The sequence below is a fragment of the Peromyscus maniculatus genome, chromosome 6, assembly GCF_049852395.1.
Source record: "Peromyscus maniculatus bairdii isolate BWxNUB_F1_BW_parent chromosome 6, HU_Pman_BW_mat_3.1, whole genome shotgun sequence".
NCBI classification, from domain to species: Eukaryota; Metazoa; Chordata; class Mammalia; order Rodentia; family Cricetidae; genus Peromyscus; species Peromyscus maniculatus.
Window position 1 is genome coordinate 89,820,205 of NC_134857.1, and position 24,711 is coordinate 89,844,915.

Genomic DNA, 24,711 nt, shown 5'->3' on the forward strand with positions numbered 1-24,711 from the left:
TAGGAATGCCATAGAAGGTTTCCATGCTCAAAACAAAATGACACAGGGAAGTATTTCTTTAGAGTCGATACCCAGCTGTGGTCCCCTGGGGCCAGGTTCCATCTCAAGTGTACAGCAGAATTTGGTAGCATTCATTGCCTGTGTGATAACAGTTTTGTAGGCATGAAAGATGCAGAATGAGGGGTCACGGATTCTTGATCATGGCTATAGATGGCTGTTGAGTCCAGGAAATGCGAGACAGGGTCAGAGCCCTTGCAAGGTGTTCCTGGGAGGCCACTGCATGAAGCTGTTAAGGTGAAGCCTTAGTTGCATTGGAGATTTTAGACTGTTGGAGATGCTAGGGTCAAGGAGATACTTGCAGGCATGTGGTGGAGCAGGCTAAAGAGAGAGATTAAATATGTTACAGATGAAAAACATGAGGGAAGGGGCTACCTGAGCCCTTTGGGTCCCAGACGATTTTATCATTACCCTAGATGCTAGACACGGAGATGCAGGATTTGGTGTTTTCCCCATTGGATTTCACTCTTCCTTTTTTTCTAGCCATTATTTGCTGTTCCATCATTCTTGCCTTTAAAAACAGAAATGTTCCCCTGAACCTGTGTGTTGGAAGTATATAATCTGCTTTTTGATCTTACAAGGGCTCACAACTAAGAGATTATCTGGAGTCTCAGAAGAGCACCTGAACTTCTGAACAGCATTGGAATTGTTACAAAATATGATGATTTTAGAAGTTGGAATGAGGGCTGGAGAGATGGCTCAGCGGTTAAGAGCACTGACTGCTCTTCCAAAGGTCCTGAGTTCAATTCCCAGCAACCACATGGTGGCTCACAACCATCTGTAATGAGATCTGGTGCCCTCTTCTGACCTGCAGCCACATACCAGGCAGAACACTGTACATAATAAATAAATAAATAAATAAATAAATAAATAAATAAATAAATAAATAGAAGTTGGAATGAATGAATTTTCTATTATGAGATGGTCATGCACTTCTGGGGGCCAAGTAGAGAATGTTATGGTTTAAATGTAATGTATCTCCCACAGGCTTTGGTGTTTCAATATTTGGTTCCTACCTAGTGGCTAATGGCACTGCTTGAGAAGGTTGTAGCATTTTTATTTATTTTTTTAGGAAGTGGAGCCTTGCTAGAGGAAGTGAGTCAGTAGAAGAAGGCCTTGTGGTTTTATGGCCTGGACTCACTTCCTGTTCACACCCAACTTCCTGACTATGGAATGCAGTGACGATCTGGCTTCTAGCTCCTGCCTTCCCCATCATGATGGACTGTATCGTCTCAGTGTATATCAGAATAAACCCTTTCCTTTTAAAAACTGCTTCTTGTCACAGCAACGAGAAAAGCAACTAATGTAACCATTTTCCTGATTATCAGGAAATTTTGAGCACAGAACATGATAGTCAGCATCTGCCACCTTTTTGCAGCCCAGGATGCCATCTGTCTACTTCTTGTTTTCATACTGTGGTACGAAGGCAAGATCAAAAAGCGTAACAATACAAGAGGGAAGCAGAGAATAGAATTCTCACCCTGGACACCTGCAAAGTCCTAGGCTGGAAGAAAAGAGTTTGATTTCATGTGTTTCATGTGTCTTGCACAAAGAATACTGTTAGTTCCCCATGATGCCTTCACTGTGGCGGAGGTAGGGTAAAATGAGGAGGGGTGTGTAAGAAGGAACAGAGGGGTAACACAGTCCATTAGTGTGTGCATTTGTGCACTCAGCTAAACGACTAATACTTACTGAGAGTGCATGGTATAACAAGCACCGAGAAGCACCGTGGTTGGCTCTGAGAATTTGAAGGTGAGTGTTACCACTTGGGTAGTCCACTATGGCGGCATCCATCTAAGTCAGTAGATTCACTAAGAGGGGAGCTGCACTTCTGAGCAGAAACAATGCAGATGTGTGTGTGTGTGTGTGTGTGTGTGTGTGTGTGTGTGTGTGTGTGTGTGTAATCCAACCTTGCTTTTGTTAAACCTGTAACAGGAGCAAAGTACTTAACACTTTGGATCCACAGAGCCTTGTCTTCATTGTCTTCATTGATAGAGCTCGCTGTGGAGGATGAAACATCTTATTGCAGATAATGTATGTAAGTATTCAGTTTGCTTGACCCCGTGGGCAGTGAGGGAGTGATGGGGTATGAACATCCCTCGTGTGCCAATAAGGAAACATTTTGATACTCTTTCATGGCAGGACCCAAACCTATATTTCCACGTGTACAGAAGAAACAGTTGCCAGTGTCTTCCAAATCATCCTCTCGATGACATATTAAAATTTTAAAGCAGAACACAGCTAAGATGAGCAGTCCGTTGATATTTTTCATTTTTTACCTACAATGCAGGGCCTCCACATACTCAGCAGGTGTTCTGCCCCTGAGCCATCCCCTCCCAGTCCCCACTGCTGGTTTTGTTGGCCAGTTTCAGACATTTTACCATCCCCTGTTGTCATTTAGCTCCTAGATTACTGGAGAGCCCTGCAACTCCTCTAAATTCCTCTTGTAGATCCCCCGTACCACCTACCTGCCTTCATGCCCTCCACACACTTTCTGGATTAGTATCTGAGTATTACGTTTGGAAGCAATATTTTATATATTACATGTGATACATAAAATGTAAACAGTAAAAGGATTTATTTGGCCCTTGGTGTGTGTGTATGTGTGTGTATGTGTGTATGTACAGTGGCTACTATTGAATAGTGTTTGTGAAGCTCTTCCTGTGACATTTACACTCTCTATCAATGCCTTTCAGTTTTTGATGGAAACACATGTATCATCTGGGGACATTCAGTCTGGGTAGGGCCGGAGAGTCTCACAAGGTCCACAGTGATACTCCTATCTACATGTTGATTCTGACTAGCAAGGCATGGAATCATTTGATTCTGACAACCCAAGGAGGCAAGGACCATTTCCCTCATTTTATAGGTGTGGAAAATGAAAGTCAGAGAAATCAAAGTTGCCCGAGATTATCAGAAAGCAGCTTAACTTGGGTTCTAAGTCCTGGGTTGCTTACTGCCACGGTACATATGATCTGGATTTTTTGAAATCTTTTTATCACTCGAGGGTGATCTGATGCTATCTAAAACCAAATGCACAGTTTGACTTTGCTTTCTTTCTTTCTTTATCATTTTTCTTCCTTTCCAGGGCCATTTCTCCTTATGCAGGGGCACAGTTTAAATGGTGGGCCAGGCGCATTTTGTTTGTAAATGTCTATGATGTGTAACATGACTTACAGTACTTGCCTCTTCTCAATGGTTTTGCAATTCTGAGTTTTTAGTAAAGTGGCAGTCAACCGCCAACCAAAAATATCACATGGAAAATTCCAGAAAGTAACAGTCCATATGTGTTAAATAAATTTTATTACAATATATGATTATAATGTCCTATTTATTAGTTGCTGTTGATATTTGTGCCTATGATATGCTATATAGTTATGGTGACATAGTATGCTAGGGTTTGGTACTCCTCTAGTTTCTAGCTTTCAAACCTATTGTGGTCTAGGAAACGTTGTGCTATTGATGGACTCCACAGTGAGCACAGAGGAAGTTGCTGGGGACGGATGCACGCGAGGAAAGGAAATCCTCAGGCTGATTTATTGTTGAAGGCTGGCTCTGTACACAGTGGGCTGTGCTTGCCATAGCCACGCATAAAAGAACCCAGCCTCTGTCCTAACAGATCATGTGTTTTTTTTAAAGTTACTTTCTTGTCCTGTAAAATTTATAAAATAATATGATCTACAATGGGAAATTTGAGCTACAAATATCTAATGCCACTTTAAAAAAATGATATAAAATCCCACCGAACTGGATTTCATTTAAAAAAAATTTTCAGAAATAAAAGCCTGCATTTACAGGGAGCCGTCAGAGTTCAGTGTGTTAATGCCTTGCTATAAATAATGAAAGCACCGTTTTCAGCTTTGAAGGGCAGTGGGAATAAAAAGGACTTGCTTTTGTTTTTTAAAGAAACGTGAGTGCTTTGCCTCAGTGTGACCAAGAGTTGACACGTGTGTGTGTGTGTGTGTGTGTGTGTGTGTGTGTGTGTGTGTGTGTGTGTGGTGGTGGTGGTGGCATCTTCCAACTTTCCCCAGGGTTCTCCAAATATCTTGTCCCGTTTCTCCCAGGGCTGAAGCAATTTGAGCGCAAACCTGGTGGCAAGTCACAGACGCATGCGCAGTCTTGCCTCCGTGTCACCGGCCTGTTTTTCTCAGGCAGGTTTTTGAGGATCATCAGCAAAAGGGGCAGGACTGTATTAGCGAACAGTTCCGAGCCTGAGAGAGATGTGAAAACCACCTCTCTCCTCCACATAGGCTGAAGCTGCAACTGTCCCCACCCCACACACTTTTAAGGTGTCAAAACATCCTCGCGAGAAACCAACTTGGAGGAAGGGGCCGAGGATGGACCTGGAGGAGGCGGAACGAGGGGCCGGTCACAAACTTTCCACGCTGTGTTCTCCAGATGCGCGGAGCGCAGGATTCCTCCTGTCTCCCGGATCCCGGTGTCCCAGTTAAGCGGCCGCTCCTCTGAGACCCTCTTAATTTAAATCGAATTCATTGTTTAGGGTGTCCCGGGGGACACCCCGGCGTATCTCAGTGTTCAGCCACACTTCCTAGGAAGCCACGGCGATGGGCTAATCCCTGGACGCCCGGGGTTGTGCAAGCTCTGCGCATCGGAGGGTTCGCGGGCGGGCGGGGGCTCCGGGATCCCCTTTGTGGCCACCGCCCCCACTCGGCCCGCTCCTCCCCCAGCCGCCCCGCCCTCGGCCCCCGACCCCCAGCCAGGGCGGCGGGCACGCTCGCACCCGCGCCTCCCGGGACTCGCGGACCGCACAGACCGGCCAGGCGCGCTGGGCATGCTCAGTCGCGGGGCGCCGGGCTCGCGAGTCGGAAGCCTGAGCACGGCCGGGGCCGAGGCGCACGGAGAGCGCGCAGCACTCGCTGCTGCAGCGGCGGCCGGGCTGCGGCGCATCCGGGCGGGGAGCCGAGGCAAGTCCCACGCGGCTTCCCCGAGCCGCCGGCAGCGGCGCCCGCTCCGGAGAAGCAGAACAGCCCGGGGGCCACCGCCGGCTGGCGTCGGCGGGGCGCGGAAGATCGGCGGCGGCCACCTCAGAGTCGCCGCCCGCCCCGGCCGGGCCGGATCCCGGAGCCGTCGAGCATGGAGCCCTGGAAGCAGTGCGCTCAGTGGCTCATCCACTGCAAAGTGCTGCCCGCCAACCACCGGGTGACCTGGGACTCGGCGCAGGTGTTCGACCTGGCACAGACCCTCCGCGATGGAGTCCTGCTCTGCCAGCTGCTCAACAACCTGCGGGCACACTCCATCAACCTAAAAGAGATCAACCTGAGGCCGCAGATGTCCCAGGTATGGAGGCCACCCCGCGACCCTGCCGCCCGCCAGAGGCTCCCATTAATCATCCGGATAATTTCTTTGTGTAAATGCAAACATCTAGGTGCGCTCGGCTTGCCCTGCCTCTCAGCTCTCAGCTTAGGGGCTTTTCCTACCTTGCCTTGAAATGGTTTAGCTTCTCAGCTAAATGCCCGGAGAGGGTGTATGGAATCCTAATTGCTTTCTGGGAGGCGGGAAGAAATAAGTTATCTTAGGGCACATTTCACCTTTATGCGCCCCCCTCCCGCCCCCCCCCCCCGTGTGTTAACAAAGAGTCTGATCCAGCTCTAAAATAACAATGACAAAGGGTGAAATGAAGTGATGGAATAATTTCCCTTTGAGTTGTTTTTTACTTTGCATTTTGGTCTCCACGTTCTGGAAAGAGGAACCATGCCATACATGAGGACTCTAGGAAGTGGAGGGCGTTTGGTACCGTTATCTGTATAGAAAAGACCCTGGTCAGAGGAAGGAAAGGGAGCAGGACGCAGAGATGCTTCCAGAAGCGCTCCCCCCTCCCCCTGGCACCCCTCAGCCTGTGGCCCGCTGGCAAACTGGATGGTTGTGTTTACAGCTTGTCTGAAACCAAGAAGGGAGCCAGTCCAGCCTCTCTCACAGGCAGGAAGTGAGAAGTTTCACTGGAGATTCCGCTTTCTTTCATTGGGTCCTGTGCTCAGGTAGTGTGGGGGCCTGCGGCCCTTGCCTGGCTTGGAGCTACTTCTTTGGGGGTTCTGATGAAATGCAGCCCTGGAAGGCAGTCGGTTCCTCAGAGTCAGCTCAAAAGTCACAGTGCAGCTCAGTGCTGCTTTTTTTGGTCCTGTCGGAAAGTTTCTGTTCAGAGGATGTTCAACACAACTCAGAACGTCTATTTTCTCTTTCACAAAAAAAAAAAAAAGGAAACCTTGCAACTTAAAAGGGAAAGGAAAGAACCCCTTTTCATGACACATTTTAGCACTAGCCCTGTATGATACAAGTTTCAGCCGCTTAACCAGAGCAGTGTCCTTCCAGAAGGAAATGACCTTATGCCATTTAATAATCTCATACTTAAAGCAGGGGCACCCACACCCAGCTCTGGTCGTCAGTATCTCATCAGGGTCCCTTCTCACTTCAAATTCTGCATCCCCTGACTGTCTGCCTTCAACCTGTTGGTAGGCAGTCCCCAAGAAAAAATACAGATATGTAAGTGGTGAGTTCCATATGTACTTACACTAAGGATCAATCATTTTACACTCTCTTACAGACTAACCATGACTGCCACTTCTGTAGACTTTTCCAGAATTGTGCCAACTATAGATATCTTGGGGGAGAGGTTCAGTGATTGTTTCCATACCTTCAGAGCTACTGCGAGGAATCAGGTCCTGCAGTGCACAGGAGTAAGTTCCTGGAGCCCAGTTCCGCTGGAGTCGTCGCCTCAGCAACAGCATGGATTAGGATGCTTGCGCATCACGTGCCATGCACATTTCCTGAAAGTTCAGCTTCTGGAATTTTTCAGCAGTTACTCATTCAAGTTGTCCTTAATTGCCAAGTTTCTCTCTTTTCTTTTCTTTCTTTTTTTTTTTTTTTTTAAAACACCTAGGTAGTCTTTGGCTCCCAAAGCTTTATTTGACTAACAATGGATGGAATCTATTCAAATACTCTTTCGTCTTCTTGTGAAATGCATTATCTATAATGTAATCTGTTTGATGAGTGAGGATCATTATAGGCATCTTTAATGAAATGGAGTGTGCATGATTCTCTAAGAGTTCTATTCCTTGTTGAGGGCATCACAGGGAGCATACCAAGATACTTACCCTGAAGGAATTATTACCCACTGATATCAATAAGCCACCAGGTTGTAATGAGGTAAGCAGGGCAGTGAAACTATTCCTCATTAAGTTTTTCTTTTGAGCTCTTAAGTCAGCCCACCTCTGAACTTATGGTTCCAAAATCAGTGATTTCTCTTGTGATGACTTCAAGAGGACTTCTTCTCAAATGTGGTCCTGGAAAGTTAGTACCTGAGTGGGGGAGTGTCTGTTCTTGTTTCCTTCTTGATTCTCGGGCCCCATTGCAGAGAGGTTGAGAGCTAGGTATATGCATTTGCATAATACAGGTTGTCATTATATCATTAAGTGAGACTTAGTAAATGCTTGCATAAAACATGGTGGCATGGTCAACAAACCCACAATCCTCAGCACATACTGTATGTTTAGTAAACATTCAGTATTAGCAAAACTACCTACAGTATTATATCTGCTATTGTCATGTTAATATGGGTATTAGGATACAACTGAAAATCGAAATTGCAGAGATCTACAAGTTCCTGTGTGCTAGCATCTGTATTTCTGCCTCATGCAACTTCTTTGGGAAAGGCTCTGGTTGTTCCTGGTTATGAGGTTCTTGCCCTGTCAGCTGCCATCACAGTGTATAAGGTCAAAGGTCTAGTGTATCAGGTGTGTCCTGTGCTGGAGGCATTCCTGTTTCTTCCCCCCAAGCATCTACACTTCTGTATTCCCTGACTTCCCGCCCCCCCCCCCCAGGTCTTCCACCTAGTTGTCATCTTTTCAGGAAGGGTTTGCTTGGCTTCCTCTCATAAGTTACGTAAACTACCTTTTATAGAACCACGTTTTCCTTGGTTTACACATCCAGCTCCAAAATGAGCTTTGCTAATAGTGACCAGCATCCCAGCACAGCTTGCTTTTGTGAAGTTAGAGGCGCTACTCCTAGTATTTTTTTTGCTATTTCCAAGAGTCGTTCCTTCTATACCTGACTTTTTCTGTTGAAGATATTAACTTGAACTGCACTACTTCCTTACGACACATGATCTGCCAGAGCGGGACATAACTAAAAAAGATCATACGTAAGAGTTTTGGGGTATTCTGAAAATGTTTTGACAAATGCCAACAAAGAGGACTTTATTTGTTGTTTTGCTTACTCGTGTGTGTGTGTGTGTGTGTGTGTGTGTGTGTGTGTGTGTGTGTGTGTGTGTGCTTTCCCTGAAAAGCTATAAAATGCGTAGCCTTTTCAAATAAGGGTGTTTATTCTAGAGGATGGGATGTCATTTCATTTCCCTTTTGTCAGCCTTCTGTCTTGTTTGCATTAAAATGCGACTAACACTGCAAATGATGATTGTTCAATTATAGGCCTGAATCTTGCCGTATTCATAAGCTAACAGGCTTCTTAAAATAGAAACATAAATGGGGTCCTACCTCTCCTGTTTGTTGTTTTTCCTAGCCGTGGACCACAGCATCGTTTTGGTCTCACCATCTTTGATAAGAAGACGGTCTTCAATTAAGAAACAAATACTATGAAATACTAATGTAGAATTTGCTTTCATTCATAATGGCTTAAGGAGGTTACATGGATATGGTAGGGCATGCCTGTTACTACAGTGCTTGGCACTCAGGAGATGCAGGCAAGGGCACCGGGATTTCCAAGTCACCTTGACTGTGAGTTTGAGGCCATTCTTGGTTAAAACAGAACAAAACAAAATAAAGCAAAAAAGGTAAATGTCACACTTGTTCTATATTTAGCGTGTGCTATTATAAAGATTAAAGTTAAATAGATCTCTGATGACCATTGAACGTTCAATACTTTTGTGTCTGTGTATATTAGATAGATTTATTTTTCAATACAAACAGTATTATGGCCAGGAAATAATGAACATCAGTGATTCATTGAGGACCCTATGGATCATTATGCTCTTGTAAAAGGTGGATGGGCTTAGTGGCTTGATGTCATTTTTAGTGGCTAAGAAGTTCTCCACCAATATATAAAACTAATTGGAGATTTGTAATTACTGAGATTATTTTAGTAGTATTGTTTTATTTATTTGGGCCATACTATATCCTGGAATGGCATTCATGTATTTGGCGAGGTTCTTGACCAGTTTATACAGTCTGGATAAACTTTGAGTTGTCTTAACATGACTTGTTCATTCTTAAAGAGTTTCTTCAACAAATAATTATTTGTTCTTACAAAGAGCCTTGTCTAGGACACTGGCTTAGAGCACTAAACTAAACACATGTTACAGAGTCCTTGCCTTAAAGGGATGCGCATGGTGGTGGAGGAAATGGTCCATAAATAGATGCCTATGTGATGTAATGTGCAGTGAGGACGTTTGAAGCTGGGTAAGGGAACAGAGAGAGATGTCATTTTATAGAAGGTAGGTTATATAAGAAAGCCTTCTCCGAGAACGTGATTATTAGGCAGAAACCTGAAGGGAGCCAGGGAATGTAGGAATGTAGAGGTCTCAAAACAAAACAAAAGCATATTTTCAGCAGAGGGTATAGAAATGGGAAGGCCCTGAGGGAGTTAGCAATAGGCACACCAGAATAGCAAGAAGACCAGTGAAGCTGCAGGACAGTGAATGTGGGCTAAAATGGAATGAGTTTGGGGAGAAAACGGGGCTCTAAGTTTTAGTACCCGTGGGTCCTCATATTGAGTTTTGACTTCCATAGGATGAGGGAAATGGGATTCCATAGGGTGGTTGGAGTGACGTCATGATGTGACCTAACTTACCTTTTTAGCAGGGTCGCTCTGGCTGTTGTTTTGCAAGGATAGAAGAGTTGGGTTGGTGCTGCCATTCAATCCAAAGGCCTGGCAGCCATGACCAGAACACGGGCAGCAGATGGTGAAATGATAGACTTCTGTGTGCATTTTGAGGGTAGAGACCAGCTGGCTACCCTGGTGTGCTTAGCTGAGAGGGTATGAGAAGAAGGCGGGAATCAAGGATGACTGAGAGTCTGACCTGTGCGGTCATTGACAGAGATGGAAAAGTTTAGACAAAAAGGTTTTGGATATATGTGGAAGAAAAAAAGGAGGCAGACCTGAAGTTGGCATGCTTGGATGCCTAGTAGCCATCTAGAGGAAGAGACTGAGCGGGTACTTGGAGAAGTTGAAGATGTAGATGCAAATTTTGGAGCCACCAAAGTATAGGCAGCATTTGAAATAATGAGATAGGATGATAGATAGCATCTACTAAGTAGTGGTGAAAAAAGACACAAAGCCTGAGTGAGCTCTGGGCATGCGTGTCATGGAGGTTTAGGAGGAGGAGAGTTGAGAGGGAGTGACCTTGGGTTAGGAAGTAACCCTCGGAGTAGGGGTCTAAGAAGTGAATAAAGTGCTTGGAGAAAGAATGCTCTGATGTGTCAGATGCTGCCGATAGATGAAGGAGAATGAGGACCCAGGATAGGATATTGATTTACATGGTCTGAAATTCCTTGGTAACCTTGACCAAAGAGAAATTTGATAGCCTGGAAGGCAAACACCATAACAGAGGAGAAGAGGAATTAGGAACAGGCGGATAGCTGGTGTAGACATTTCTTTGAGGGTAATTTTGTTAAAAACAGAGTAGAAAATTGAGGTAGTGGCTAGTAGGGAAAAAGGTTAAAAAGAAAGTTATTTTCTAGTGCATAGAATTTTTATTTTCTATCTATTCAAAAACATTTTTGGATTTATACGGATTCTGAGTCAGGTGTTGTGGTTTATACCTGTAATTCCAGCATTTGGGGACTGAAAACAAGATGATCAGGAGTTCAAGGCCGGCTATGACTCTGTGAAACTGTGTCTCAAAAGCAAAAGACAAACCACAAAAGGCCATGCCAATTGTGTGTTATAGTACTCCTGTATATGTTTGTGTATATGTATGTGCACATGTGCGAAAAGGTATTTGCCTGTGAGCAAGCATAAATAATATGAATTCAAAAGGTTCCTAAACGTTTTCTTCTGAATACCATTTCAACCCGAATTACTGCTCTCTACGTTTTTCTATATAATATTGGCCTGTAAGCAGAAAATTAGTGATGTGGCATTTGTAAAAATGACTGACTGTTTTACACAGGGTTACCTTCTAACCTCCTAACACCTGTTTCCTTTTTATGTTACTGTTTTCTAAGCGTTATACAGAGAGAACCTTATTTCTAATGTGCATAACCATGTGTTTAAAAACCCTATAATTGTATCACTTCAGGCACTGCTGTGTGTATTACATGTCTGCACTTTCTGTCTCCAGCATCAAGTGGCGGTGCGTACAGATTATTAGATTAAAGAGAATGGAAGCACAAAAAGCTCCATTGTCCGAAAAGAATGGTTTCTTGGTTACATTTCTAGTTCATCCAGAATAAGGCATTTTTCGTCTCCCCAGAAGTCAGCTACCCTTTTATTTGTTAAATTGTTCCTTTGGAACATCTCCCTGTGTATCAGTCCGTGCTGATCATGGTGGCCTTTTCTGTCAACGTGGCTACCATCATTTAAGGTATTTTAAACATTTCTTCTGGTGGCCTAGTTGGTGGCTTAATCAGAGTTTCATAGAAACTAAAGCATCATCTGTGAAGCATGGTCCAATAGCTGTCATGGTGAGGACAATGAGTCCTTTCCTTTTTTCTTTCTTTTCCTTCCTTCCTTCCTTCCTTCCTTCCTTCCTTCCTTCCTTCCTTCCTTCCTTCCTTCCTTCCTTCCTTCCTTCCTTCCTTCCTCCCCTCCCCTCCCTCCCTCCCTCCCTCCCTCCCTCCCTCCCTCCCTCCCTCCTTCCCTCCCTTCTTTCTGCAGTGGGAGAAATTGTCATGTAAATGAGATTTATCCAATCTATGAATCACTGGATCTCCCCTCTTTTCATAGCCACTTTTCATAAATTCCACAGCAGTTGGAGCTACTGACCACTGCCTTCCTGATGAACCATTATCTTCCCATCACACACTGCAGTCTTATGCTTCTCTTCTGGCTCTTATTCCTGCTCAGTTTCCTTCACTAGCTCTTTTTTATCTGAACATTCCTTTAGCACATTTGCATTTTCACCTTAGTTAGATCTAAGCGTAGTCTCTCCCCTTGATCATCCTGTGGCATCCATGTTGTTAATTTATCACGGTGGACCCTTTATTCACATTGGCAGCTCATATCTGCCTCCATTGTGACAGTTACTTCTTGGGTGAAGTCTGGACATGGTAGAAAACTTAAAACAGTTAGGATGGATTTGCTCTGGCAGTACTGGGCATGGACAAAAGTGTGGATGGAGCTGGATCAAGAGAGGGAGAGGCCAGACCAATGGGTGAGTAGAAGTCTGGAGAGGAATATAGAAGCTTAGAGAAGTAGTTAAGGCATGCAATGGACAGGCTTCGGGGAATCTCTGAATGTGGACAGATTATATCTGACCTAGGCTGAACCCCAGCTTTCAGGCTTGGGTGGCCGGAAGAGATCAGTTCAGGGCGTTGAACTGGTTCTTAGCAGTTCCCCTCTGGTGTCTCGGTTTCAAGCATCCCACTAGGTCACTGCCCTTCTTTCTGGCTTATTCTGCTAATACCTAAAGTCCAGTGATCTTTTGAACTCCTCGCTTTTACCGCCTCTTCCCTGCTGTCCTGGCTTTGCTTCCTTCCTACACGGCTGACTCTCCAGAACCCTTTCGAGTCCTTCCTTGGCTTCGCTTATTTATCTTGCTCCTTTGGGTAAACAGAACCCCCGGCTAAATCCAGAATGTTACTTATTCCCTGCTTACAACTGAGCTGCTAAGGGTGATGGAGGAAAACCATACTACAGGGACGCTTCTCACTCGAAGTTCATGGTCTCCGAACCTCAAGTGAGTGCTGGAATCTACCCTGTCATGTCAATTCTGATTATCTAGACTAGATGTTCTCAAAGCTGGGGAACGCCGGGAAGTTGCAGAGAGCCTTTTGATGCATCCCTTGAGGCCCAACCTCCTTTATAATATTAACACAGCATTCTTCTTTTAAATTCTCTTTTTCTTACAAGTCTACACTGGAGTTTTCCGAAGGTTGCATAGTACTGATATCATTGATCTGACTGACGGTGGACTATGTGCTTGTGTATAAGGTTCTCTCAGTTTTGATTTTGAGTATGTTAAACATTGGTAGATAGACCTCCACAAACACAAGCTGCTAACAGATTTCATAGTCAGGTTTTAAAAGAGTGTGAAGGCGTTTGAGGACTGTTCTAGTCATTGATTTTCTCACTGTCCAAGATGACTCCTTAGTACATTTTCTTTCCTTTCATATATCTTCCATTGCTTCCTTCTCTTCTATCCTTCCTTTAAACTGATGCCCCTGCTTCCTGTTCTGCAGAGAAAACAGACAAAATCAGAGGAAGGCTTTCTTCGGCTCTTACACCTGCCTCTGTGCCCATAGGCGGTACATTCTCTCTTGTGCCATGAGTGAATGAACAGTTCTCCTGGGTGGGTGGGGGGGATAAGTCTCTCCTTCAGCCTTTCTCTCATATTCTCCTGCATCATTAGTTCTCTTCTGTGTCTTTCCATTCGCAAGCCTACATGTTATTTCCCTTACTTGTTTCAGGGGATGCTTTCAAGGTGAAATCACAAAGATAACGCTGATGAACATTGAGTGTATTGAAAAGCAGCTCTGGTTTTGACCCGTACCGCTGGGGCAGATAAGTGGTTTCTCAACTTCCTTATAACTGTTTGGTGGTTCCTGATGGGCCTCAGATTAACTCCAGAATCCTTAGAGAGCGTACAAGCACCCATGGTCTGGTCCTCTTCCATCTTTCGAGGCTCCCTCCACTGTGCTCCTGACTCGTTTATGCTTAAGTGGATGAGCTGCGCTTTTAAATGTCAGTGTGCAGATTTGCATGCCGTTTTCTCTGTTTCCAGAGCTCTTCCTCATTTGCTTGAAGATTCGGTCCAGCATCCCTTTGTGTAGTAGGTCTTCCTAACTCCTCTTCCAGGTGTGGCTTAGTACATGTTGCTTTGTGCAACAACCTAGTATGCATAGGTGGAGTGCAACGTGCCTTGTTCAGCAGTTTTTATTTTTTTCTTATTCATCTCCCTGCCTTGCTGGGACTTGTTGGAGGCTGCCATAAACTACTGATAAGGTGTCTTTGGAAGTTTACACAAGGACTCACACCTAACAGGCACATATAAGTGTGCATTAATTCATTGCTGGGTTAAAAATGATGACTCTTTGTTTACTGTCCTTTCAAAGATAACTGCATGAATTTTTAGACATATTCAGCTCTACTCATGTCATTATAAACCTCAGATACTCGTCCACTCAGTGATGATGCTGATCATTGCAGATAACATTATCCTTCCACTTTACAACTGAGTGGTCTTTTGGAAGTGACGGGAACCTGCCATTTCTTTGAGTTTTCTTATTCCCTAAAATGGACCTACCCAAAAGCATTCCACCTGATTGAACTCAGTCTGTGACTGGCTGTCAGTGCACACTGGATGCTAACAGTTTTTATAAGAATCATTACCACCACGTCTGCAGAAATCTGCTAATAGCGTCTACATCTCACTTAGGAAGCACCTGTCACATATTTTCTCATTCAAAGAGGCAGGCAGAGTGATAGACACTGTGAGTCCAAGCTGGGTTAAGTAATGTGTACTAAGAAGTGGTTCATGGTGGAGTCAAGGTTGGAATTAGAACATTTAAAGTGAACTGAGTCCTCTCACCAAGGCCATTGGCACAGCTGAGCATGAAATGAAGAGGGATCTTCTTTCCTCCATTGTATTGCTGTCTGTGACACTATTTTGTTGGAGTGTTCTCTGATTGGCCTGTGGATGTTGTTAATGACACTCTGTGCTTGTCAGATACTGAATTCAAGATATCAAACACTGCATTTGGATGATTCGATACTGATTATCTCACTATTCAGAGTAAAGTGGGGTTAGACCTTTGGCAGGTGTTTGATGGACAAAGAGAATACACTCATACAGGAAAGCGAAGGGAATTAGTGAGGCCTGGTTAATACTGTGCTTTGTGATAACTGGGCCAGACTACGTGTGGTTTAATGCTATGTCTGGAGTTAGGTATGCTTATGATTACTTGGGAGCCAGGGGAACCGCTGCTTTAAATGAACGCTATGGCATGGTCTCCTCTCTCTTCTGTGTTGTAGCTATGCTTATTAATTCATATACCCGTTATTAACTAGTGTGTGGAATAATATCATTCTATAGGTTCTCTCCTACCCTCTCATCTCTACTGCTCATGAAGACAGACTTTGCATAGGGCTATGGCCAATGTAATCTTTATTTTTTTGCTTTTTTTTTTTGTCTTTGCCATTCTATGGAAAGAACCACAGACCAGCAAAATGTCATTGCTTTTGATTCCCGTGGACAGCATGTATTCGAATGTGTTTTGTGCTCCTGTCTGAGTGTCCTTCCAAAGTATGTGTTGCAGAAGTGTGGTTGGCCTTTGAGCGGCTTCCATAAAAGAGAGCTAACAGCATGGGCTGTTCACATGGGAATTCTCTAAAGGGTCAATTAATATGGAATATTTAATGATACACTTGATACCAACCTTCCGTGATTTTAAAAGTGCTCCTCTTAAAATAGACTTGGAGCAGCTGGTCTGAATAAATAAGCGCTGCATCTCTTTATGTCCTTCCCTGGGATCCTGGGGGCAGCGTGGCCAAATGAAAGGTCTTCAGAAGGTCAGGGATGGGGAAAGCTGGCTTCTTGTCCCAGCCCGGCCTCCAACATACTCTGCGACCTTAGCCAGTGACTGCTTCTCTTTGTCTCCACCTGTGCATTTAGAACAGTATCGGCAGCTGTGGATTCGGTCTCACTTAGAAGACATTATGGTTTTAGGAAGATCAGGGGTCAAGCAGAAGTGGCTGAATTCCAAAGGATGACCTTGGGAAGGTTATTTTACCTTTGGATCGCAGTTTCCTCTTGTGATGAGCAAAAAGTAGTGAAACCCAGTTTTGCAGGACTAAGGTGAGAATTAAGCAATGCATTAAGAGGCACCGTGCACAGTAGGTAGTCAGCAAGATTATTTCCTTCCACCTCTGTTGTCCTTCCCCGTTCTCTTCAGTCTGTAAGGCAGGAAGAGGATGGTCTTATCACCGCTCTGCAGAGGAGGAAATTGAGATGTGCATGGGATGAAGGGCTTTTTTTCAAGGTCATACAGACAGGAAGTGGTAAAGACAAGATTGGAGTCCAACTGTTCTACTTCCAAATTCAGCAAAATTTCCCATTTTCTGCTGCCAAACTCTATGGTTATCTGGTGATTTGCATGAGGAAATGTCTGGGAAAGTATTTGCCAACAGCAAGGCATGCTCTGCAAATGGGACATAACACTATGGTTTTGCATTGAAAGTCTGTTTAAAATAAACACACGTCTATAGTAATGATAGTCTTGGGGCTACCTGCTTGCTGTTTGGCGTTGTCTTCTTGGTAACCAGTGCCCGTGGGCTGATTAATTAAACTATCAATGTGTCTGCTGCATATTAGACTCTGTGGTCGATCCTGAAGACGCAAAGGGAAGTAAAATTCACTTCCTGGCTCTAGTTTCTTGTATCCTGCATTTGGCTTGCAACCTCATCCCCATCAAACAGGGCAGGGGAGCCGTTTAAATTAGTGTGAGTGGACTGATAGCTGTTTGGTAGATAGGGCATGCTTTGCTCAGTTTTGCGTGACATTAATGTCACAAAATTGATTTCTTTTTCATGTGCAGGGGGGTTTAGAGTGTTTCTTCCCATAGACTTTGCCCAGTACTTCATATGTGTGGGGCACAGACAGCATAGAGATAAATCACACAAAGTTTCTGCTTTTGGGTGGCAGGGAGAAAATAGATTTTGACCTGAGAGTCAGACTTTTACAGAATGCAGAGAGGAAGTCAATCGTTGGATGGTGCAAGCCCAGTGCGGCCATGCATGCAGCTGGGGGAGCCAGGCGAGACCAGGAAGAAGATGGAGACACACGTGGTTCCTAGAGAGGAAGAAGGTTTGAGAAAGAAAGCTGGGTGGGAAGAGAGGAACGGGCAGTGACATCCAGACCTCAGTAATGCCAATGAGACAGTTGTGCTGAGCAATGATGAAATACCCTTAGTAGCCATTTGCATCTGGCGTCCGAAGACGCGAAAGCAGCTGTCTTTTGTGTGTGGACAGTGGCTTCAGTGGATATTCAAGAGAACATCTGGAAAGCTGAGGGGGTACACGTAGCAAGGCTCCTCGGTATGTCTAAAGCAAGGTGCCGAGAGGCAAGAGCCCTCCCCACTCTGGTACCGTTAGAGTTAGAATTGCCCCCCCTACCCCCGTTTTCTCCTACCAGCTGAGCTGTTCATCCCTCCCTGGCTCTTCGGTTGATGGGCACTCCCTCTGTCCTTGGCCCAGGCTTGGCTGGCGACTCCTGAGTGCATCCACCACTGGCCTTTTCACGTTCCCCCCTCAAACCCTGGCTTCCTTGTAACGTTTTGTGGTTTTTCTCTACTTCTTCACCGTGTCTCCAACAGACTCGTGGTTTCTAGATTTCAAAGTACAGACTAGGGGAAAATGCAAAGCTCTACTTCTAAATCCTCAGCCACCACAAACTCCAGCTTTCCAAAGGCCAGATACCCCAAGTCCACAATTCTGCTTGAGGCCCTGCTTGTCATCATCATAACCACCCTTGTCTTCATGAGTCTTAACTTGTCCCCAGCCTGCCCCATCCCACTTTCCACATGGTGACCGTTAGTTACTGCAGATACGAGAAGTAACAACTGTTCTGAATTTTGCAAGTTACTTTCGAATGGACTATTTATTTATTTATTTATTTATTGCTTCCTGACACTTATGAGTGAGTTTTGGCCTTGAAGAGGACAGTCAATAAATCAGAATCCCAGAGAGTTCCCGGAGCTGTGAGAAGTTTGACTTTGAGAAATAGGACACTGTATGCTAGATGTACCTTTTCTGATTTCTGGTCTTCAGAGCCCAGTGGTGTGAGTGAGTACAGTCGGTGAGCCAGTAAAATGCAGTAACTGTCCTCCACCAGGGCAAAGCAGGACTTGAGCTCTGAAGCTCACGTAAACACTGGCACAAGCTGTGGGTTCTTCCAGAGGTGGTTTAAGAGGAGAACATGACATCATTACTGCTCACATCAGTGTTAGCCCCATAGAAAAGCTGGACTCTACTTATGAGGTAGCTCAGACCATTATATCCTTACTGAATTCTCAAGCCTTTTGAATACATAGTTCTGTTTTTTTTATTCGCTTTACATACCAACCACAGATCCCCTTCTCATCCCTCCCCCTGCTCCCCCCTCACCTTCTCCCCCATCTCTTCCTCCAACAGGGTGAGTTCTCCCATGGTGGGGGGACAGCTAAGCCTGGTACATTCAGCTGAGGCAGGACCAAGTCCCTCTCTGCTTTATCAGGGGTGAACAAGGTGTCCAACTATAGGTAATGGGATCCAGAAAACCAGCTCATGCAACAGGGATAGATCCTGATCACACTGCCAGGGGCGTCTCAAACAGACCTAGCTAGACAATTGTCTCCCGTATACAGAGGGTCTAGTCCTGTCCCATGCAGGTTCCACAGCTGTTGGTCTAAAGTACCTGAGTTCCTTTGAGCTTGGTTCAGTTGTCTCTGTAGATTTCCCCATCATGATCTTGATCCCCCTTGCTCATATAGTCCCTCTTCCCTCTCTTTGACTGGACTTGTGGAGCTCAGCCTGGTGGTTGGCTGTGGATCTCTGCATCTGCTTCCACCAGTTACTGGATGAAGGTCCCATGATGATAGTTAGGGTATTCATCAATCTGATTACTGGGGTAGGCCGGTTCAGGCACCCTCACCACTGTTGCTAGTTGTCTAATCTGGGGTTGTCCTTGTAGATTCCTTGGAATTTCTCTAGCACCAGGTTTCCTTCTTACCTCATAACATCCCCCTCATAACATTTCTATCAAGAAAATACCATCTTGAGTGAGGTAACCCAGACTCAGAATGACAAACATGGTATGTACTCACTCATAAGTTGATACTAGATGTAAAGTAAAAGATAATCAGACTACAACCCACAACTCCAGAGAAACTAGGAAATAAGGAGGACCCTAAGAGGGATGTACGGATCACCTTGGGAAGGGGAAACAGGATATCCCGATGAGTAAACTGGGGATGGGGGGCCAGTAGAGGGAACAGGATGGTCAAGCTGGGGGAGGGACAGAGTGGGAGAGCAATGACATGGTTCTGGTTAATGACCACAGTGAAGAGAAAACTAAGGAGAAAGATAAAAGCAGTTTACCAGGATTCTCACATGTCTAGCTTTGTGAGGATTTGATTTTTTTCTCTGTCGTGTCTAGTAAATGCTTCCATAACTTCAACAAAGAATGTCAATTTCTTACCTGTCTGGTTACCAATGAGCCAGCCCTTTGACAGTCTTGCTCATCCTTGCTACCAAATCCCCACCTCCCGGGGGCTTACACATGATTAGCTTGATAAAAAATAATGCATCTAGAAAATGGTAATAAAAATATTCTCGCCTCTTGGTAGAGGAAGAAATAAAATATATTTATTAAACTCTGTTTATCAAGCTACACATCTTTTTCTGCCAATCTTTACAGGTCCTGAATTCTGACTTCAAGCTGGAGGACTTTTAATTAACTCCCTGTTTTAATGGACCTTCAAGACAATAGGTTCTAGTAGACCTTACATTGTCCTTGATATAACCTGGCCTTGAGTCATAGCTCTGCTGCTTAAGTACTGGACAGCTTAACTGATTAGATCTTTAGTTTTCATGTTTATGAAATAGAGGAGATGGCATGTAATTGAAGTGTTGGTAGGACTAAGGTAATTGCAGTAGTGCATGTAATGTGTTCAGTTCAGTATTTGGACTGAGAAGCTTTGCATCATTTTCATTAAGCCTGTTTTAAGGACAAAGATGCTATTATATGTAGACTGAAAGTTATAGCACAAAGGAGGGATAACTGAAAGTTAAGCTGGCAGTATTCAAAACTGTAAACTGTGGACTTGAGAAGCCTGAATCGTTAGTATTGGACTGTGGAGCCTACAAGAGCCTTCATGCACAGCCCGAGGTGCCCAGGAAAGACAACATGGGGCTGGAAGTTCTTTAGAGATAATTCTAGACCAGTAATTGGTTTGTACAATGAGCAGCCTCAGGCTTCTGATGTGTGCAGAGATTTGATCAAGGTCACTTCATTTGGCAAAGCCCAGACCCAGGTTCTCTGAGCCATAGTCCCTACCTTTTCTAAGAATAGTAATGACCTAAGAAAGGTTTAAGTCATGCTTATATAATTAAAAATATGCTTATAAAGATTAGAAAATAAGCCAGATGTGATAGATCATGCCTGTAATCATGGCACCTGGGAAGTGGAGTCAGGGTGGGGGTGGGGGAGTGTTAGGATTTCAAGGTCACCTTCAGGGACCCAGTGAGTTTGAGGCCAGCCTGTGCTACTTGAGATGATGCCTGGGCGAGGATTAGGGCTGGAGAAATTGTTCAGGGGATAAAGTACTTGCTGTGCAAGCGTTAGGGTCTGAATTTGGATCCCCAGGACCCATGTAGAAGCCAGGCAGAATGTAACCTCAGTGCTGGGGTTGGAGCGCAGGCAGAGAAAGACAGATAGATCACAGGGGCTTGTTGATCAGTCAATCTGGCCAAAAGAGCGAGCCCCAGGGTCAGTGAGAGAATGTCTCAAAAATAAGTGTGAGAGTGATAGGGGAAAACCTTAGACATCAACTCCTGGTCCCTGTATAAGCAGGAATGGCTGTATGCAATACCCCAACTACATGCACACATTAGAAAGTGTTTTGGTTAATAATAATTACTCAAGTGAAATACATCTTATTTATTTATTTACTTATTTATTTTGCACTTTGGGACACAGTAAGGGTAGAAGTTCAGGGTCTCAAGTTTTGGATCCCAGAGCCTCCTGGCAGAAATGAAAAATGACTAAAGATTGAAAATGATGACATCAGAGAGCTGATCTACATGAGCAAAATCTCAGCCATGTGGAATCTCAGCCATCCAGCATCATGGAGCTCCCAAGAGGGCTGAAGGGTTGCTGTTTTAAGCCAAATCCTAAATTTTCAAAAACATGAATATTCATGTGTATTAGCACCATTGTAAGTTTTGCTTCTGAATTGTGAGTTCTATGAACTTGGGAACTTTGTTTTACAGCCTATATTCTTAGATCAGTCCCTGCTACAGAATGAGGACTTCCCTATGTGGGTACTGAGTACCTAATTGTCCCTGATATTGCTTAGGTAAGAAGGTGATAATACTGTTTTTCTGAAGGACAAGAAAGGTAATGTTCTACGAGTGTCTTGCATTGGGAGTCATCATGTTATAGTGAGAGAATGTGAATTTTAATATCAGCAAATCTGGATTCAGGTCACACCCAATTAGGTGAATATCTGTGGTAAAGTTCCTAAATCTCTCAGTGGCTTCCTTTTCTTGCTATAAAATGGAGACAATTCTTTTTTTTAATTAAGAATTTTTTTTTATTCATTTTACATACCAAAGATTCCCCTCTTCCCTCCTCCTGCCCCTCCAGCCTCCCCCTCCCAACCCACCCCCCATTCCCTCCTACAAGAAGATAAGGCCTCCCATGGGAGGTACATTTAGTAGAGGCATGTCCAAACCCCTTCCCCTGCCTCAAGGCTGTGCAAGGTGTCCCACAATAGGAATTGGTTCCAAAAAGCCAGCTCATGCACCAGGGATGGATTCTGATCCTATTGCCAGGGGGCCCCTTAAACAGACCAAGCGACACAACTGTCTCACTATGCAAAGGTACTAATCCAGTCCCATGCAGGCTCCACAGCCATTGATCCAACTTTCATGAGTTCCCTCTAGTTTGGTTTGGTTGTCTCTGTAGGTTTTGCCATCATGATCTTGATGCCCTTGCTCATAGAATCCCTCTTCTCTCTCTTTGACTGGACTCCTGGAGCTCGGCCTGGTGAAAATGGAGACAATTCTTAACTGCAGAATGTTGTAATGTGCAAATGAGCTCAGATGGGCAGATTACCCAGCATAGCACCAGGGCCATTTCAGACACTTGGCAATCCTCTTTGTCCATTTCATCATCTATCATGTGGTCCCGGGCTCTTCCCACCATTCTTCTGAATGACATTCTGAAGATCTATGGAAAAGTTCTCTGCTTTGTTTTTGATTTTATGTTTTTCCAACAGCTGTCTTACTTATACTCATTCTGCCTAGGACTTGAAATACTGTAGTTTTAAAATGATTTAACTGACATTTTTATCTGTTCCTTTATTGGCTGTTAATTTTATATGTGGCAGCCATTATGTAACGTAAAGCACAAACTACCCTTTCTGGAGTTGGAACAGTTGCGTTTCCATGCTGGCTTGGGTCATCCACAAGATCAGTGATTCTTGAGCCTCACTGTACTCAAGTGTCTCTGAGGTTCAGTTTCTCCTTGATAACCAGGGAAGAGCAGCCTATTACAGTACAGAAAAGACAAAGCTCCTGTGTTCAGTGTTTAGCTTTACTGCTGATGAGTGTGTGATATAGAGCAGGCTCCTTTACCTCTCTTTCCCTTCCGCTTTGCCTTAGGCTGTTATGAGGAGATAATGTATCCCAGGTAACTTGCTCAGAGCTCTCTACTTGGTAAGTTCTCAGGCAACCGGCAAAGATGCTACCAAGATGCTGCAAAGACACCTTCTAAGAACCAGGATGATTAGCATCGCCAGCACTCATTTTCCGAGGTGGTTGAGAGACAATTGAGAGCATGTATTACATTAGCTGAAGGAAAACACTCAGCAATTTTCTCAAAGCCACATAGGAAGTAGTGATCATGGAGTAGTATATAGCTGTGAAAATGAAGAACTGTCCCCTTATTAATACACTTGCCGAATTTGGAACCAGCCCCTCAGGCTACTTTCCAGTTTTCTCTTGTAGGCAGCATGCCCCTATACAGATTATTTTTTGTTTTGGCTTATTGACTTCAGCTTTATGGTCCAAGGTGAAATTTCTAGGTCAGAGACTGACATTTTCACTGATTTTGTCAGAATATTGCCAGATAGTTAACAGAAAAATAAAAGCCAACAAAGCCATTTCAATGGGTTGGAAAGGGCAAGTTTCCCAAGTCTTGTTTAAAAAATGTCCTTGGTGTCATTTTGATTTGATTCCAGTTTTAGCTACCCATTTGCTGAATAACTGCCCTCTCAGATTCTAACTTTTCTCATCTGTAAACTGGGATCCAATTAGACAGCCTGCCTGCCAAGCACTTGCTTGGCACAAGGTATTCACAGTGCTCAGCCTTCATAATCTACATTATTTCTCCTGTACTCTAGTTATTCTCCCTCTGTGTGTTAGACTTTATTACAATCCATTCTCTCAAATGTATCATCAGTAACCTTAAAATATGAGAAAGCCCTCCCCAAACACCAATGTGACTACAAGGGTGTAACTTTGTAACTACAAAGATGCTTCCTTGTGCTCTGAGGAAGAAGTCCGAAATCCCTCAGTGACACCTTCTGTAGTCTGGCCTCCTCATCCTCTGCCCTCTGTAGTCACATTGACTTATTTCCCTTTTGAATTCTGCAGCAGCCACAGTAGGTGTTTTTCCCTTCTCAGAATTTGTAACCTCTTTTTCGTTTTTCTGATTCCAGGACTTGACATTTTGTTTTTATTTCCTAGCTTTGAAATTCCCCTTTTATATAATTCACCTTACAAATGATTATTTCATTCTGGCTTTATGATAGCAGGGGTCACTTACATTTTATTAACCGATGATTCCAGGGACCCAACATAGAGCCTAGCACTAATGCCTAATAAATACTTGGGAGTGCTTAACTAAATATTCACCGACTATTATTATTACCCATAAACACAGGCAAGGAAAGGAATTCATTTTAGGTATAACTTGTTAAAAGTCTGGTTTCAGACTGTTCTGAAACTATATATGCATCTATTACTTTCGGGGGTATTATAAAAACTGGAGTATACTTTTAATTAAATAGGATTTTGCTTCATAAGAGAACCATCATCTTTCATGTTAGTGAAGACAAGCCTGAAGAGAGGGCAAATACTTGCAGAAAGCATAGTTTAATATCCAGTCATCTTTCATCTTAGCCAACATTTTTCATCTAAGACCTGTGATCAGAGAACCTGAACAATGTAGGAGTCTGGCCAGAGAACCGTCTTGAGTCAAATCGCATAGCAGGAGGACTTAATGGTGAAGATGAGCATTCCTGAGAGATTAGATTATGCCTGGTCCATTTCCTCTCACTTGAGATCTCCAGCTCTTTGGGTTTTCACGTCCCAGAAGGACCAGCGATCTTATATTACACTCTTAATGTCGGCAAGCTCAAAACTGCATTTTGTTCTTTCGGGAGTGGACTTCCTTTTTTGGCGCATCTGTCTGACAGGACTCATTGAACACACAATCAGCGATTAGGCATTGCCAACAAAGCAGAGAACCAGGGCTCGAAGAGAGGTCTGTTTAAGGGGAGGTGTTTTCTCCCCACCTCATCTTTATATGTAGAACTTCTGTTAGAGCATTAGCATACTCTTGGGTATGTGTTGCTTGGTTTCTTTGGGCTCTTGCCTTTGAGACCTACCTACCTACCTGTAGAGACGGTGGTTTTCTGTCTACTCTCATCCACATGCCAACTAAGTAGAAGAGATCCTATCTTCAAGTGCAAAGCCTATAACACT

The 24,711-nt window shown here is 44.2% G+C and overlaps 1 protein-coding gene across 2 annotated transcripts in view; it reads left to right on the plus strand.

Moving 5' to 3' along the window:
- The first annotated feature begins 5,074 nt into the window (after positions 1–5,074).
- Positions 5,075–24,711, plus strand: part of Vav3 (vav guanine nucleotide exchange factor 3) — a 336,756-nt gene continuing 317,119 nt past the window's right edge. For both annotated transcript variants that reach the window (XM_015998110.3, XM_006979446.3), the window contains exon 1: positions 5,075–5,355. In XM_015998110.3, coding sequence (XP_015853596.1) covers positions 5,152–5,355 — 204 coding nt within the window. In that variant the 5' untranslated portion in view covers positions 5,075–5,151. The remainder of the gene's footprint in view (positions 5,356–24,711) is intronic.